Genomic DNA, 18,059 nt, shown 5'->3' with positions numbered 1-18,059 from the left:
TTGGAGCCCAAGACTCTCTTGGTGTCACCCTTTGTCCTGAGCTCAGGAGGAACCCTCAGGGCAGTTGAGCCAGGAGTAGGAAATCTGAGTAGGGGATGGAAAGGGTCAGGATTCGCTGTTTGGCTGGGACAGACAGCAGAGGAGGGGTGGCCCCCACTTCTAAAATGTCTGCACAAGCCCAGTTTGTCTGGGGGCGAGCTCGGGGAGTAAGGTCTTCTTCTGGCCCAGTGCAGCTCCCAAGATGGCAATCACCCAGAGAGACGGGGAGCGACTGGGTATGACTGGGGCTGGTCAGTGGCAGAAAAATCTTGTCTTGCCTTTTCTTCTCAAGCTCAAAACAGGCACGTGTAGCCATTAACTGAAATGCTAGCAGGGGCATCCCTTCCCAGGAGGAAAATGGATTTATTGCTTTATAAAAAGGAGTCTGGTAAAACTTAAAAGACCCAAAAGTATAGACCTAAAAATCAACCCGCCCTGCTGTGCACTCCCAGGAAGTCTCAGACACATTTCTGGGGGCAGTCAGGCGGCAGGTGGCTGGACAGCCAGGCCAGCCTGGCAGAGGACAGGGGCCTCTCTCACATAAACAGCTCCAGGGCCCTGGAGGAGCCTGCCGGCAGGGGGCGCTACAACCCCGCAGCCTCAGACAAGCTCCAGGTCCAGAGCGAGGCCGCCTCTGGGAGGATAAGGGCAGACACCCCACACACATCTCTACACATCCCACACGTGCACGCAACCCGAGGCCCCTCACCATCCATCTCCCCAGTCAGGCCCGGCCCTCCGTCTGTCGGCAACAGCCTGACTTCCACCCCCATACGAACAGCTGTGTGTAGCGGGTGCCCTGTTGGTGCTGTTTTAATTCCCTTCAGGTCACAGACTGGATGGAAGGGGGCAGTGGAAACTTGCTCCTCGCCCTGAGGGAGGAGGTGAGGGACTGCTAATCAGCCTTGTCCTTGGCCCCTGAGCGGTGCCTGGCTATCCAGTCCTCCATCCCCTCCCCAGGCTTTAAGCCAGGGGGGGCTTCTCCACAGACCTGTAACAGGAGGCCAGGTCATGGACAGGCCACAGGGGGCTAGAATTACAAAGGAGTTAGCACCAACAACAGGAAGCGGGTCCTTCCTTCCTCAGGCAGCCTCAGACTGGCCAAGGGAGGAGATCGAGGGGCCAGGCGAGGGGGAGCAGACAGCGCAAGACTTTGTCCTTGGGCAGGTGTGGCCAGTGGGCATGCAGCCGAGAGGCAGGTGGCAGGCAGTAGATGGCAGACCCCACTGCTTTGGCAAGAGGCAGAATCCAGACACTTAAGGGAGAGAGCCTGCCTGCTGGGGGGGTCCTCCTTGCTCCCCCTGCAGGCACCACGGAGCCTCAAGGCCCCAGGGCCCCTCGAGGGTGGCAGAGCAAAGCCCACGGGAGCCCTTGCTTCCAGCAGTAGGAAAAGCGCACATCCGGGCCCTCTCCCGTCCTTCCGCTGCGCAGCTCCGAGGCAGGACCAGGGCCCTGGGAGGGAGCATGGGCTCCAAAATGTGAAGGAGAGGATCCTGAGGGTGCACGGAGGTCCTCTGGGATGGGAAGAAGGACACTGGTGAGTCACTGAAGCAAGGGCAGGAGGCCACAGTTCCGAGGTGGTGGGCGCTACACGAAAGCCTCCTGGTTGGAGGAGCCATTCAGCTTGAGGAAAAGCTTGTCGTCCTCCCTCTTCTGCTGTAGCTGCCTCTCCAGCTGGCGCCGGTAGCAGATGAGGTAGAGGGGGAGGCAGAACCCCAGCATGCTCAGGCCGAGCAGCCCCACGTTCACCTGGAGAAGCCGAAATGAGAGTTGCCATCACGTGAGGCAGGGGACGGGGCAGGAGCTGTGGTCTTTCGCAGAGCCCGGCTCAAGACCCTTCCCCACACTCATGTCTGGAAAAGGCGAGGTCACAGGAGAAGAAAGGAAAAACTGAAACTGGAAGGTTCAAGCCATCTAAGGGCCCGTCGTTCCACATTCCAGCGTCAGAGTTTCCCAGTGTCCATGGCCGCTAGGAAGCCCTCAGGGCCCAGGCCCCCACCTCTGACCTACTGACGTGAACATCCAGGGATGGGACCAGGACTGGGGCAAGCTCACCGTCCCTGGTTAGGAATCCCAACCCCTGGTGGGAGGGCCACCCCAAAATCAGGTCCAGAAAAGATACTTTTCTCCTCCTGCCCAGCCACCAGTCACCAGGGGACCCTGAATCGATCCTAACTGAAGTCCCAACTTGCCCGCCGTTGGGGCTCTGGAAGCTCCTGAGGGATGCCTCCCAGCTCGGAGGCCGCAGAGTGGGGCAGATGCCCATAGCCCACAGCCCCAGACCCTTCTTACCCAGAGGGGGTCTCCTTGGAGGGGACCCATCATGGCCAGAAACAGGGGCTGCTGCAGGAGGGCGAAGAGCGCACTGACCAGTGACTGCAGTCCTGTGAGGCTGCCAAACTGGGTGGAGGGGTACCTGCCGGGACGATAGGGGACCTGTCACCACAGGTGCCACTCGCGGGCTTTCCAAATGCGCCTCGGCCTGGCCCCAGGGGTGCTGGGGCCTCCAGGCTGCACGTCTGGCGCCAGAGCAGAGGCAGGAGCTGCCTGAGAGAACAGTGGGGGGCCTGCCTTGGATTCATTTCTGCTAAGCACTTCTGTGACTGTGAATTGCTCTTTCAGACCAGTGTGAGACCCCAGATTCTGGAGGACCCCACCCAACCCGGGTGTGCCCCAGGTCCATGGGTGTCTGGCCGGGCTGAGTGGAAGGAGTGGTGGCGGCGGGAGTCTGGGAACCGGGCCGGGGAGCAGGCTGGAAGCGGGCCCTGGCTCGGCCATGCCCTCGTCGAGAGGAGCGTTGTGTAATCGCGGAAACTCAGCATCACGCTCTCGGTGGCCTCTCTGACTCTGCCAAGGCAGCAGCAACTTCCTCCTGGCACTGGATGCAGTGGGGGACGACATGCAGACCTGGGATGACCCCCGTGGGATGCTGCTGGAAGGGGGACAGAATTCTGACAAAACCTCAGCGAATGTCAGGCTTTGTGGCTTTGTGGCCCCAGAGGCGGGAAGGGGCTCCCAGCGAGGAACGAACGAACCAGTCTTTGGTCAGAGACACAGCAGATGGTGTCTGCGTTCCATTTTTTTTAAGATTTTAAAGTAATCTCTGCACCCAGTGTGGGGCTCAAACTCAACCCTGAGATCAAGAGTTGCACGCTCTACCGACTGAGCCAGCCGGGCGCTACCCCATGAGTTCCATTTTTGAGCCAAGCCCCAGCCCAAGGGGGAAGAGCAGCTGTGGTGGTTCCTTCTGCACGTGTGGCCTCTTGGAAAAGGAGGCAGGTTTCATCTTAGCCTTGGCCAAATGAGAAGGCGATAGGCGGAACCAGGCCCTTTCAGACTCAGGGTGAGAACAGTCTGACACATTGTGGGCTCAGTTACCCATGTCATTGCCCCTGCTGGGGGTCATCGGAACATCGACACTCAGCTCCAGGGCAGCCAAGCCCACCCCTGCCCCTCCCGTGGGCAGCCAGGCGCAGTCCCAGGATGCGGCTGAGCGGTAGCCCCGAGGCAACAGCGAGCTACACGGGAGCACGGCCCCTGGCTGGGGAGCTGACTTCGTGTTAGATGCCAAGGCCTGTGGGCACCCAGCCGTCTGCCCGCCGACCCACTTCTCGCCAGCCATGACCGTCCCTTGACACAGCCAATAGGAGTCCTGGTACCCGTCCCCCGATACAAGATGAGCCCAGATGGCCGGCTGGCCCTCTCTGGAACCTCAGTCCCACCACGAGCCTCCCCCAGGCCATTCCCTTACCACGGGCGCCAGGCCACCCACAGCAACGGGCACTTACACAGCTGCGTACAGACCCCCGACAGCAGAGTGGATGAATCCTCGCACAATCGTGTGCAGGATGAAGGACAGGATCTGAGAGAGGGAGAGCAGAGCGTGAGGGTCCTCGGAGGTCCTGAGCAATGGGAGCGCTGGCAACCTGGCGTGGGTGCGCACCAGGTCTCCAGGGCCCGTTCCCGAATTTTCAGGAATTTCGTGAGCCAGCTATTAAAGACAGTCATGACTAAAAATTAAATTTATAAACTTACAATTAAGTTATATTCAAAAAAGGTAATGAATACTCAAAACTCATCCCCGAATTATGGCACTATGTTTTACTAGTATCTGTGCTCTGGAGGTTTTTACTTCTCGTGTGGCATTGGTGGGACTATTGCATGACGGCGCGTCACCGCCAATCTCTGTCCAACTCCACAATCGGGGCTTTCACGCTGCTTGAAATCAGCCACGATGGAAGCGTTTGCACCATGGAAATTGGCAAACATCGAGTAAAGGCTCCTCCTGCCTCCACCAAGGATCGGTCGTTCTGTGTGTATCGACACAGCACTAAATAGGTCATTAATCATGACTTGATCTCCTACCTTTGCTGATCTGAGACTTGTGCCCAGAGGTCTCTGTGCCTAGTCATCCAGGCCCTATAGGCAGCTAGGTTTCCTTCTCCCCTCCCAAGTTAAGCTCAGCTTCTCAAAAAGGCCACCGCTGGTAGGCTGAGCAAGCTCTAAGAAGCACTTGTAAATGATTCCTGAGAAGCACGAGAGCTGACCATCTTGCCACTAGGACCCTTTGTTTGCCCTTTGCACACAGCCCTGCCGTCCTGTTCAGCAGCCAGGACCTGTTCCCAGGAATGTGGGTGACGGAGGGGGCAGGGGCTGCTCTCTGCAGTGCTGAAAGAGGGCTGTGCCCCTCTGTGCATGCGCATACCAGTGCGGGCTCCCCCTTCCCACTTCCTTCCTCTTACTGCCTCTGCAGAACTCCTCTTTCAACGAGAACTAAGTAAAACAGAAAGCAGATGACTATCCCTACTGAGCACTGCCCCTCGATCAGACAAGGTGGTCAAGACAAGGATCTGCCGGTCTTGTAGAGAGGGCAGCCACCGGAAAGCTGGGGGGCACCATGGATGCAAGGACACTCTCACCAGGAACTAGTACAAGCCTCCGACGGTTTACTCTGGTCTGCATAGATAGCGTCAGCACATACACGGGATAGTACCCACGGGTGGTGCACACCTGGGTGTTCAATGTACTTCAACGTGTGGCCACTTGTAAAAAAGAAGAGACTCTCACTTTCCTTCTGGACCTGGCCCAAGATAGTAACTGGACTTGGTCTAATTCATGTGGAAGCAACGCCATCACTCATGACCCTTCAAAGTTCATGAGGAGGACAGAGATTCGCGGTGATGCGCCATCATGCAGTAGGCCCACCAATACCATATGAGAAGTAAAAATCTCCAGAGCACAGATAATGCTAAAACATAGTAAAATAAGTAAGAAATGATGCGTTTTGAGTATCCATTACCTTGGGGATTGGCACCAGAACACTTTAATGGACCTAAAGGTAGAGCTGAGCAGATGACAAAATCTACTTTGCTCCCAATCTCTGCCAAAAGTCAGGTTTCAAAAGCATCAGAAATCTTGTGTAAAGGAATTAAGCTTTTGAACCCTGATGCCAAGTGATCGTCACCATCTTTCCCACCCTCTACAACACAGATACCCTGTAGGCACTCTTGTACCGGAGAAGCAGATGGTCCCACCAAGGCCATAGATTGGCCAGACCTCTTTGGACAAATGCAAAGCAAGTAGCCATACAACTCCCCCATATAGCTCCAGGAAATGGTATGACGGTGGTGTTCATGGCATGCAAGATGCCCAAAAGGCCATGAAGAATGATACCCCTTCACAGAGAAGAGTTTTCTGTGAAAGGTACTCCCAGTTTCATTTAGAGCTCACTCCCAGCATCAAGCACAGAGCCTGGCAGGTAAGAAACCTTTGGTAAGTAACAGTGGGCTGGTTGCTTGCTTGGTTGGATTAAATGAATGAAAAGTCACCCCTGTCTTTGTGGATGGCTTCCATGACACATAAGGTACCTTTAAGTCTCATTGTCCCATACCCCACCTGGCCTCTCCTTCACCCCACACCCACCTGTAGAGGCAGGTTGGGAATGAGGCAGGTCACCCCAAAGCCCACGAGCAGCAGGTTCGTGAAGGCGAAGGCCCGCATGGCATTGGTGACTTTCTGGATCTGCCGGTCTCGCTTCTTCTTCTTCTCCTCGCCTCTGTGGAGACAGAGCACACACTGGAGTTGGGGGCTCCCTGAGGAGGATGGGCTCTCCCAGGGAGTCAGGCCTCAGGAGAAACAGCTTGTGGACAATGCAAGACTCAGAGACTAATGCAAGCATGTCCGAGGGACTGTCAGGGCTAGACCAGCACTAGGGACACTCCCACTGCACACTCTTGACTGGGCACTGAGTGTGAACGTCAGTGGAGAGGTCGGATATGAGAAGACAGCTATCAACACGCAGCACTGCCTCAGTGAAGACTGAGCACAAACGATTGGGAGGCAGAGAGCGGAGTGTGCCCAAGTCAGGATTTCACCCAAATGAACTGGCTCCGACTTCACCCAAATCCTGCAGGGAGCTAATGATAAGTCAGATAATAAGTCAAATAAGGGAGGGAGTGGATTTCCCCTTTGGGGGCAGGAGGGAGTGAAGGAGAAACAAATATGCAGATGGAACCGGAATGGGCACAATCTCTTGGCTCTAGGACCTGACCTAGATAACAGAGCATTCTCTGTAATTATTTCCTTGTGAATTCACCGTTACCGATTCCAGGCCCACTGCCCACACAGATACCCCATGGACGACTGTACAACATCCAAGCATGAATGCCAAGTGCTGGAGACATACAGGGAGTTCCAGGCCCACTGTTTCCTCACTATGTGACCTCAGGCAAGCTACTCAAAGTCCTAACTTCAGTTCCCGCAGTCGTAAAATGGGTATAACCCTAGTATGCGCCTCATCGAGGTGTTGTGAGGCTTAACTGAGATGCTGTGTGTTAAGTGTTTGGCACAGGGCCTACAGCAATAAACGTTGCTTATTATATTAAGGTGGAGTCATGGAAGACGGCATTTAACTCATCCTCTGATCTTGGAGCCCAACCCTTACAAAAGCGGGGTCCAGCACCTTGTTGAATCCTGACAATCATGAACAGATCTAGCAACGCATACTGCGGGTGTGGCAACTTATTGCTCCCACCGAGGGGAGTGAGCCTTGCAGGCAAGCAGGACCACGTCAACATCGCTCACCCACTGTGCTGGTCGTCTGAGTGCAGTCCCAACAGCAGAATGGCTGGACCCCCAGTGTCCGCACACACACCTTCCTCCGCCTTCTCCCCTTCTTTCATCCAGCCCAGGGATACCCTAACTTTCAAGTACCCAAGAATCGTCATAAGGAAGCGATACACTTACATGTGTGCTGAGCCCCGAGAGAGAGCGTGTCTTAAAGCCCTTACGAGTAGCTCTAGGCACGACCCGCTCTCGCCTCCTGCGGACTTCAAAACCCAGGCTGCCCACCCTGTCCCCGCCTCACGTCGGACTCTGGGGGCCAGGAGCCGGGGCACAGGCCCTGTCTACGCACTGGTTGGCATCTTTCTCCTCAGGCTCCTCGGAGGCATCTTCACACTCCTTCAGCCTCCAGTCCATGATGTAGCCAATGACAGGGGCTGTCAGTAGGCAGAGAAGCTGGAGCACGCCGAAGATGGACGTGTAGAGGCCGACTGGGGAGGAAAACGGGCTGTGTCATGGGGAGGCCCTAGCAGAAGCCTGGGGCAGGTGCTGGGTGGAGTCTGAGACTTTACAGACCCTTCTGGGGTCTTCCACAGACCACCCCCTGGGTCCCTGGGGGCCCTGAGGGGAGCTTAGAGACTTTAAACTCTGAAATCAAAGCCGGAGCAACGGGAAGGCACCCCAGCCTCCTTTCCACATCTTCTGCTTATTTCCAAGAAACGGCTAACGAAATCCAGTATGTCACAATGACCTCCCAGAGAAGCTCCAGGAAGTGTCTATGACTTGGGAACCACAAAATTACCGATGCCTGGGACTGAGGCTTCATGTGGGAGTAGCTGTTACGTTTCCGGCCTCTAGCAGTGTACCAGGAAGGCACCACTCACAGGGGCTCTGATGTAACGGCTCCAATCTTCAAAGAGCCGTACAATTATGACGGGCATTTTTTCAGGCAAACAGAAGCTGAGTTGACTGCCCCTTTCCCCACCCACAGTTCTTGCCAAGAGGGATGTTTCTTGGTAAAACAGAGACTGGCTGGAGGGGATATTGCAGTGTTCTCTGACAGTCCCCTCGCTTACCAGTGGCCATCACTGCATCAAGAAAGCAAAAGGAAAAAAGCAGAAAGGAGAGAGGTTAGCAGCAGAAACCTCAAAGGCTGTTACAGGGAAAAGGGGGGGCGGTGGAAGCAGGCTAGCTCTGCGCCCAGCACATGTGCCATTTCCCAGCAAGATCTGACTCTCCGAGCGCCGGGGGGAAGCCGAGCTTGAGCCAGGCTTCTGGGAGCAGAGGCGGTAAGGCCCAGCACGGGCATCTCCGGAGGGTTTCCTGTGTGCTGAGTCCTCAGTCACATGCAGCCGGGGCCTCGTCACAGGCAGGCTGATGAATCAGGCCTGTGGTGCCTACCGAGCACCAGGACAGGGAAGTGGTGTGGGTGCCGAAGACTGGGCAAACCCGGCCCCTCAGGAGCACTGCTCTTTCAGTTACCTCCAACGGCTCTCTCTGGGAGGGAGGGAGGGGCACAGCATCCGCCCTGACCCCAGCCCAACGTCCAACACCACGGGTCTCCCTCAGACAGCCAGAGCTGGTGTCTCTTCCATTGCACCAGCTCCCTGGTCCTGCAGCAGCCCCCCTGGGAGCCGCTGGTTGGGGGGTGTTGGGGGCCATGGCTCACAAGAGCAGAACAGGGAAAAACCAATGCCCCGTCAGCTGCAGACTGAATTTCCTATCCCAACTTTCTCTACTTCTCGAAACTGACTTTTTTTTTAATTGACTTTTTGAATGTGGGAAATAGTTGAGAAAAATTCCTCTCCGGCAGCAAGAGGTTTCTTAGAGAACTGGAGTAAAGGCCCACAACTCAGCGACAGGGAGATCTGCCTTCCAAGAGCCGGTGCGGGCCCCTTCCCTGGACACTCCAGGGGCTTCACGTCACCAGGCCTGAGCTTGTAATAGAGGGTGTTTAGACATGATAGATCAGCTTTCCCCAAAGTGTGGTCCACAACGTTTAAGGAGTGTTACACAATAGAAATGTTCTGTGGTAGAAATCTGGGGCAACATCACTAGACAACACAAAGCTAAAGAGGTGAGTTTTTCCTCTAGGGCTGTCTTGGGGCCTTCACCATGTCAGGGGTCATCACGAAATTTTGCAAAGGCACGTAACAGCCCGTGCTTCTCCACTTTGCTTTGCCACGGGATGCCCACTTTCACAGTGGACCAGTGCTGTCTGGGGCCCTTTGTCATCTTTCCCTTTTGTTCAAGCTCGATTTCTCATCCCCTTTCAAAACTGTACTTGACTCCTTGCGATGCCCAGTGTAACTTCCCCTAGGGAAAAACAATTAAACCAACAAACAGTTGCACACCAACGGGGCTGCCAATAAAAAGGATTTACCGACTGTGTTTGTCCCGCTTAGGGATGACTAAAGCTGACTCAGCTCAGGCCCTGAGGAAGTACTGATTTTCTTTGTAGAATCAAAACCTCTAATCAGCTGAAGACCTTGTGTGCTGTTTTAGAAAAGAGGCATGTGCGTTATCAGTTCTGTTTACCAAATTTAACAAGCCTCAACTGGATCACACACACAAGGAAGCCTCTGCCTCGCCCTTCCAGTTCAGGGTGCAGATCCCAGAGCCGCAGACTGCCCCAAAGTATCCAGCAGATACTCAGCACACAGCCTCCCCGAGAACCAAGCCTGCGGTTTCCAGGGGCGGGGAGATGCTTGGCTTTGGGTGGGCCTGTCTTTCAACAGGCTCTCAGGTGGAGTACTCCGTTCTGCACGGTGTTTTCATTTACAAACACGCAAGTCAACGGTCCCACGCCCCACACCCTGAAAACATGTCCTTATTTCAGTCTCCCTCCCTGCTCCCTGCCCAAACTGGGACATTCTAATGGCCACAGGAGAGAACAGTTGGGGCCTGCTATTTCCAGTCCAACCCAGCCTAACACCTTCCAGGCAGGGGGCTTCACCTCAGGCAGGCAGGAGTGACCACCGCTCGCGGGGTGCCCTCTTGTGGGGATGTGCACTGAGGTCCAGGGGCCACCTACCTACGTCCTGGTCGCCGTTGACCAGGAACTTGAGGATGTTGTTCATGGCGCCCATGTAGAAGATGAGCCGCAGCTGTGTGATGCACATGGTGAGGAGGCTGAGCAGCAGGATGGGGCTGAACACGCTGTGCATAAAGGAGGGGGCCGCTGCGGGGAGGAGAGCGGGGGCGCTCAGGAGAACCGAGGCCTGCACCCCCGTGGCCCACAGCCCACCCACCATCTATGGGCTGGGTGGACCATAAGAGGAGGCCTGGTTTGCTGCCCAAATCACCCTGTGCTGGATGCAGGGATGAGCCTGGGTGAGGTTAAATGTGTGGGTGCTGGACTTGGGTCACCCAGGTGTGTGAGATGAGTTGGATGAGTTCCTTACCCATTCGGGGTCTTAGTGTGCTCATCTGTAAACCAGGGTGCGGGGTGCCGCCTGCCCTCTGGGGATGAAGTGGCAATTGCGTGGGACGGCACCCACAAAGCCCTCGGTTGCTGCTGGCCCCAGTGAAGGGGGCTGGGGCTTCCAGGTTGGATTGGCTGCCTCCTCCCCGTCACTGATGTGTGGGTAGGGGCGCAGACCCCCCTGCCAACATCCTAGGCAGGCCACGAAGGTGAGGGCCATGAGGTGGGTACCTGCAGCGTCTGGCTTGCACTTCACCTCCAGGTCAATGGTGGACAGGCACAGCTTATGGCCCTCCTGCAGGGCCGCCTGCTCCTTGGTGCTCCTCATGGAGCTGCCCACGCTGAGGCGGCGCCCCACCGTGGTCACCTGCTTGTAGAACTGCTTCCCTGTGATCTTGTGGTCAAAGCCCAGCCAGCTGAACTTGATCTTCACCCTGGAGGCCACAGGAGAGTGTCCATTGGTGCTGCCCGGGACCCTGGCCAGGGTGGGGGTAGGGGCAGACGCTGCGTCCACTTACGAGTAGTCCATGTCCTCCGGCCCTGGGAAAGGCTCCAGGGGCCAGTTAAAGAAGCAGTTGAGGAAAACCAATCCAGAGCAGCTGGCCCAGACCACGAGGATGATGATGAAGGAGACACCAAAGTCGTAGATGACCTGAGAGGCACAGCAGGGTCGGCGCAGGGCCAAGGGGCAGGTTAGCAGAGGGCAGCCAAGGCAGGTAGGCAGGGGGCATCTGGCAGCCCTGCTCTCCCTGCGAGGAGCTGTGTGAGGAGGCTCAGCCCTGCCCGGCTGTCTGCTCATCAGATACCCTGCATCCCAATCATCCCAGCTTGCCTTGGCATGTCATTAACCCCCTGTGCCTCCAACCTGGGCCAAATGTCACCTCCTTGGAGAGGCCTTCCCTGACTGCCCCTCGGCACTGTCACATCACTAGTTCCCAGGGAACAGCCCTGGCTGAGATTATGGACTTCTTGATTACTTTCCTTGTCCCTTACTAGTCTAGCCCCCTGAGAACAGGAACCCGCTAGCCTTGTCCGCTGATGCGCCTTGAAGAGTGCACATGGTAGGTGCCAAAAAATACTCAAGGAATGAACCGACGGACGTTTCCCTTTGCTCCTCTGTGAAACGAGCGTCGTACTGGCATGCACCCTCATGGGGCTTTGGTGAGGGCTAAGCACTGGGATCCTCAGGGTGCTCAGTATGGGGCCTGGCAGGTGGGAAGCCTCCTGAACACGAGCATGTTAGCTGTTAGCTGTTGTCACTGCCACCATTTATCTCCAACGCAGGAGTCCCCAGTATCCTGGCGGACAGCTGCCCAGCCCCCACCCCTGGGGTGGGGGAGGGAAGGGGACCAGCAGTGAGACAGCAAGAAGAGGGAGAGGAGGAACTTGTGGGCTTTTCCACACTCCAGAAGCGTGAGAACCCGTAGAAGTCCACAGGATGGCTGGCCCCACACCGTCCAGCACCTCGATTCCCCGGTGGCCAGCCCACATCTAGGACTCCTTCTCATCTATGGCCTCCCTGCTAGGTACCGCAGGAAATGGGATTCGACTTGTGTTAAGGCCAGAGGTGGGAAAAGCTGCTTCTGAAGCATGGCAGGAACAACAGTACTTGGAGTGGGGACTAGGAACCGGTGGACTGTGAGGTGTTTGCTTCCTCCTGACCCTGCGTGACTTCCACAGGCTCCGAATCCTGCCTGCGAGGGAAACAGCTGAACCAACTTAGCCAAGAGCCGTGTTCTGGCCAATGGACAGTAACAGCCCAGCAACAACAGACCAGGGGGTGGGGTGACCAGTGACAGACTAACTCAACCATCCCTTTTCTCTACCCCAGTGCAGAAACAGCAGAAATGTAAAGGCGGCCTGCGGTAATACCCTGTACGATATGCTTGAATTTTCCCTCCCCCACAGCCCAGTGGTTTTCTTTTCTTACTCCTGTGGTGCCCAGGTGCATCCTCCCAGGTGTGGGTGGTGGGGCGGGGCCAACCCCAGCTCCCACAGTTACTTCCCTCTTCAGAGAAGGTTGAAGGAGCCTTGGGAGGGGCCTCTGCTCAGACACTAGGACAAGAGGGTGAGGTGGCCACACCCTCACCTTGATTCCCGGGAAGGTGACTGCTGAGGAGGCATAGGATCCAATCATCAAGGCAATAAACGTGGACCGAAGGTCGCCAAACATGTTGGGTAGCTGAAAGACAAGAAGCAAGGGGGACCCGCTGAGAGAATGGGCAGCAGACTGGTGGGGGGGGAGTGGAGGAGGGAATCAGGGTATCCTCAGGCACCATTTCTTATCTTATGAGGGGCGGCAATTACGGCTCATTGGAAGTTTTTCCCTTGCGACTGAGCTTGATAAGGAAGGCTAGATTAATGCAGAACTCGGACTCCAGATGTAAAGACAGAGCTGTTGGACTTCCTGGCTGGTGAGTGTTCCTCCTTCTTTGCTCGGGCACAAGCCATGGACCTTCCTGTCTTTGCAGGGTTTACATTGAGATGCCAGCGAGCGAAGTTGGGAGCCTCAGGCATCCCTCAAAGGGAGCAAGCCTGTTAAAAATAAGAATCTATTTGGGGATGAGAGTGTCACTGTATAAATAAAAATATCAGCGTCCCAGAAGGACCAGATGTCAGCAAAAGCTGCTTTCGGTTCTAAGACAGCAGGCTTCTGGAAGGTGCCAATCAGAATTCTACAGTTCCCTCAGGGCTGACAGGGGAGCTAGCCTGGGATTCCTGCTACTGAATTTCTAAGTACAAGGAGAGCTCTCCCTCTCCAGATGATGGGCACCTGAGAAGACCAATGGCAAGAAAGACTCAGTCTCTCTTCCCAGCAAGGTCCTCCTCACACCTCACATCAGCTCACTGAGGACCTATCTGACACAACTTCAAAGCTAATCCCCCCCCCCCCCCGCCCCGTGACTCCACACAAATCCAGGCAAGGTAAATTCGACAACGTATCACGGATTCAAACAGATGCAGGGCAAAGTACATCCTCCCCAATAGCCAGGTTGTGGCTCTCTCACTAGCCCCCAGAGAGGCTGCACTGCCATGCTGGGAGGCTCTCCCATCCCATGCCCACAGCGTCCTGGGCATTGAGGATCACTATCTGCAGAGCAGCGCCAACCTGCTGTTCATACGGACCTCATCTATGCTCTCCCAGTTGCCTGGAGTCATCCTGGGGTTTTCTTAATCATGGAGCACTGCCGCCTGCAAGCCCATCCGTTGTTGCGGAATGGAGACAGTTTGAACTTGGCTATTCCTGCCCCTCGTCATTCCTGCCTGTTTTGCCCACAGTTAAAAATAAGGAAGGGACGTCACCAAAATGAAGCACTTTTGTGCTTCAAAGGACACCAGCAAGAAAGTGAAAAGACAACACACAAAAGAGAGAAAATTTTTGCAAATCCTACATCTGATATGGGTCATGTGTCTATATACTATGTCTATATATAAAGAACTCCTGCAACTCAATAACAAAAAGATAACCTACTTTTTTAAATGGGCAAAAGATCTGAACAGACATTTCTCCGAAGAAGATATACAAACGGCCAAAATACACTCAATATCATTAATCACAGGGAAATGCAAACTGAAACCACAATGAGATATCCCTTTATACCCCCTAGGGTGGCTATCATAAAAAAATCAGATACTAACAAACACTGATAAGATTGCACAGGAATCAGAACCCTCATCCACCACTGGTGGGATTTTAAGATGGTACATGGCCACTTTGGATAACAGTCTGGCCGTTCCTCAAACAGTTAAACACAGAGTTACCATATGACTTAGAAATTTCACTCCTAGGTTTATACCCAAGAGAAACGAAAACATATGGACTCACAAAAACTTGTACGTGAATGTTTATGGCAGCATTCTTCATAATATCAAAAAAGTGCAAACAACCCCAATGCCCACCGATGAATGAATGGGTACACAAAATGTGGTCTATCTATACAATGGAATAGTATTCAGCCACAAAAAGAAGTACTGATACATACTGCAACATGGATGAACCTTGAAAACATTATGATAGGTGAAAGACACAAGTCGCAAAAGACTACATTATAGTGTGATTCCATTTATATGAAATGTCTAGAATGGGCAAATCCATAGAGACAGAGAATAGATTAGTGGTTGCCCAGGGCTTGGGTAGAGGAAGCTGGGAGTAAATAGGGAGGAAATGCTAATGGGTACAAAGTTTCTATTTGGCTGATGTAATTGATTATGGTGATGACTGCACAACTCTGAATATACTAAAAACCACTGAACTGTATACTTTTTTTTTTTTTTAAGATTTATTTATTTATTTGACAGAGACAGACACAGAGAAAGCACAAGCAGGGGGAGCAGCAGAGGGAGAAGCAGGCTCTCCGCTGAGCAGGGAGCCCGACGTGGGGCTCAATCCCAGGACCCTGAGATCATGACCTGAGCCGAAGGCAGATGCCTAACGACTGAGCCACCCAGGCGCCCCTGAACTGTATACTTTAGATGAATTGTATGGTATGTCAATTTGTCTCGATATCACTATTAAAAAATACATGAATAAGATACGATGTTTTGGCATTCTGGGATTAAAGAGGAACATGAATAAATCTCTAGTATATAGGGGTGCCTGGGTGGCTCAGACAGTTAAGCGTCTGCTTTCGGCTCAGGTCATGATCCCAGGGTCCTAGGATCGAGTCCCGCATCGGGCTCCCTGCTGAGCAGGGCGCCTGCTTCTCCCTCTCCCTCTGCCTGCCACTCCCCCTGCTTGTGCTCTCTCTCTGTCAAAATAAATAAAATCTTTAAAAGAAAAATCTATAGTATATAGCCAATAAACCATTTTATGGCATGGGGCCAGGGTGGCCATCCAGGCTTCCCCCAAAATTCCTAGCACACAAGGAACTCTTCTTCCAGCCCTCACATAGAGTGGACCCTCTGTCCACTCAGGCTTCTCAGACAAGGTTTAAGAGGGAGAAAAAGCATAGAGAAATTCCCCCCAGTGGGAAACAGAGGAAATGTGACATGCTCCCGTGTGCCCAGGGAACACCTAGCTGAACCCTAAAGGTGCCAGTCTTACTCTTTGCACACCTGCTTCCCAGGTATGCTGTGGTTCAGAGGACTGTCTCAGTTCCTGAGTTCACATATTCGGGCTGCTCTGTGCTGGCTGATCCAGCAAGGCAGCCTTGTAGGGGAGTCATTTCTGGAGTCATATCTGCCCCAGGAAGAATCCAAAGATTTGTTCTGCTTATATGGAAGGAGGGAACCATTCTAATCGGGGATGCCACTCCAGCCAGGGAAAATGAAGGAAGAAAGGGATCAAGTGGGCTTAGAACACAACCAGAAGAGCAGATAGAGGCCAAGCGCCTGGTATAAGAAAGGCTACTTGGTGCAAAGTCAAGCCAGAAAAACATTCTTGTTGCTGCAGTCACCTCTGGGCACAAAGAGTGTCTCCAACTTTCCAACAGGGCTGGGAATACTCTAAAAAAGCAGACAGTGTTCTAGCTAGCCCTTTTCCTTCTACCTTCTTAAGCTCAAGTTTGCCTTAACCCTAACCTAGGACAGGGGCCAAGAGAACAATGGACTTGGGGCTAGCATACAACCCTGGCTTGATCTTCTGGAGTCTTCTCCTCAGAACTAGATCCAGGACAGGGAAGAGCAGGAAGCTGGGAAAGGACACTGACTTCCCATCTGCCCATGGATGAGGCCCTTGCCTTCACACCTAGACAAGGACAGGAGCCTTTCAGCTGCCCTCCTTGCTGCTCGGCCTCTCCCTGCCCACAACACTCTTAGCAACACCAAGAAAATACTCCCCAACATGTTATTTTGGTCAGCAGGGCGATTTCTAGGGTAGGTAGAGCCTCAGGTCACACCATACTACTACCAGCCTTCTGGCCAACACCTATGTCTGATATTTTAAATTAGGATTATTTTTCCTGATTAGAAAAACAATTTATGTCCATTGTAAGACATCTGAAACAAAGTATACATAAAGAAAGAATAAAATAAAAATCACCCTGATATAGTCATGTTACTATTTTGATATATTTTCCTTTAATCAATTTCCTAAAATACCTATAACTTTTAAATAAAACTGGGATCACATGCTACATACTGTTTTACAAATTTTTCCCCTTTTACATGATATATTATAAATGTTTTCTTTTTTCTTTCTTTAAAAAATTATTTAAGATTTTTAATTTTAATTATTTTAATTTTTTATTTTTTTAAGATTTTATTTATTTATTTGAGAGACAGAACGAGAGAGAGAGCAGGAGACGGGGGAGGGTCAGAGGGAGAAGCAGATCCTGAGACTCCAGGATCATGACCTGAACCGAAGGTAGTCGCTTAACCAACTGCGCCACCCAGGTGCCCTTATTTTTATTTTTTAAAGATTTTATTTATTTACTTGAGAGAGAGAGTGTGTGCACGCTAGCGGGGGAAGGAGCAGAGGGAGAGGGACAAGTAGACTGCACTGACTGCACAGCCCCACGTGGGGCTCAATCCACAACCCTGAGATCATGACCTGAGCCAAAATCAACAGTCAGCTGCTCAACCGACTGAGCCACCCAGGTGCCCCTGTTTTTATTATCTTTTATTTTTTAAGTAATCTCTACACCCAACATGAGGCTCAAACTCATGACCCTAAGGTCAAGAGTCTCATGCTCCACTAACTGAGCCAGCCAGGCACCCCTTTAAATGTTTTCTAACTTAGTATTCACCTTCAACATAATTTGTAATGACTGTCTGGTATTTCCTTATCTGGGTGGTCTATAATTTATGCAACCATTTCTCTGATGTTGGAACTCAGGTCCTTTTTAATTAACATTCTTAAAGATAAACATATGTGCACACAGCTATTATTCCCTTAAGGTAAATGCCCAAAAGTAGAATCATTAGGTAAAAGGGAATACACATTTTTAAGTTTTTGTGATATTCCATGCCAAATTCCCTTCCAGAAAACTTACACCGATGGGTAACTCCCACCAGCAGCATAGAAGAGTGTCTATTTCACTGTATCCATCCCAGCATTGTGTGTTATCATTATTTTTAATATTTGCCACTTTATCCACATCCTTGTTTTATTTATTTATCTTTATTTTTATTTTTTTAGATTTTATTTATTTATTTGAGAGAGAGAGACAGACAGAGATCATGAGCAGGGGGCAGAGGGAGAGGGAGAAGCAGACTCCCCGCTGAGCAGGGAGCCCAATGCGGGTCTCGATCCCAGGACCCTGGGATCATGACCTGAGCTGAAGGCAGCCGCTTTAACTGACTAAGCCACCCAGGTGCCCCAACGTCCTTGTTTTAAAATCCATTTCTTTGTGTGTACAGATGAAGTGAATCAATGACTGATATTTGCTTCAAAATAGTCTGGATGGTGGGTGGAGACCGTAACAAAGCAAGGCTGGTTATGAGTTCATAACTGTTTAAGTTGCAAGATGGGTACATGGAGATCATTATACTATTCTTTCTGATACCATGTATATATAACTTTTTCCATGATTAAAAAAAGAAATTGAAAAAATTTACATTTAGGGCACCTGGGTGGCTCAGTCGTTAAGCGACT

General features: G+C 52.6%; 1 protein-coding gene across 6 annotated transcripts in view; it reads right to left on the bottom strand.

The window, feature by feature from the left end:
* Window positions 1-834: 834 nt before the first annotated feature.
* The window catches only part of SLC43A2 (solute carrier family 43 member 2), a 39,043-nt gene continuing 21,818 nt past the window's right edge, over window positions 835-18,059 (bottom strand). For all 6 annotated transcript variants that reach the window (XM_035027581.1, XM_035027582.1, XM_035027583.1 and 3 more), the window contains 9 exons: window positions 12,615-12,707; window positions 11,044-11,177; window positions 10,757-10,959; window positions 10,136-10,282; window positions 7,454-7,592; window positions 5,962-6,094; window positions 3,828-3,901; window positions 2,332-2,455; window positions 835-1,788 (listed from right to left, as the gene is read on the bottom strand). In XM_035027581.1, the coding sequence (XP_034883472.1) occupies window positions 1,627-1,788; window positions 2,332-2,455; window positions 3,828-3,901; window positions 5,962-6,094; window positions 7,454-7,592; window positions 10,136-10,282; window positions 10,757-10,959; window positions 11,044-11,177; window positions 12,615-12,707 (1,209 nt within the window). In that variant the 3' untranslated portion in view covers window positions 835-1,626. The remainder of the gene's footprint in view (window positions 1,789-2,331; window positions 2,456-3,827; window positions 3,902-5,961; window positions 6,095-7,453; window positions 7,593-10,135; window positions 10,283-10,756; window positions 10,960-11,043; window positions 11,178-12,614; window positions 12,708-18,059) is intronic.

The sequence above is a fragment of the Mirounga leonina genome, unplaced genomic scaffold, assembly GCF_011800145.1.
Source record: "Mirounga leonina isolate KUSES-001 unplaced genomic scaffold, KU_Mleo_1.0 Mir_200, whole genome shotgun sequence".
NCBI lineage: Eukaryota > Metazoa > Chordata > Mammalia > Carnivora > Phocidae > Mirounga > Mirounga leonina.
The sequence above is the reverse complement of the archived record's forward strand: the minus strand, read 5'-3'. Positions and strand labels throughout refer to the sequence as shown.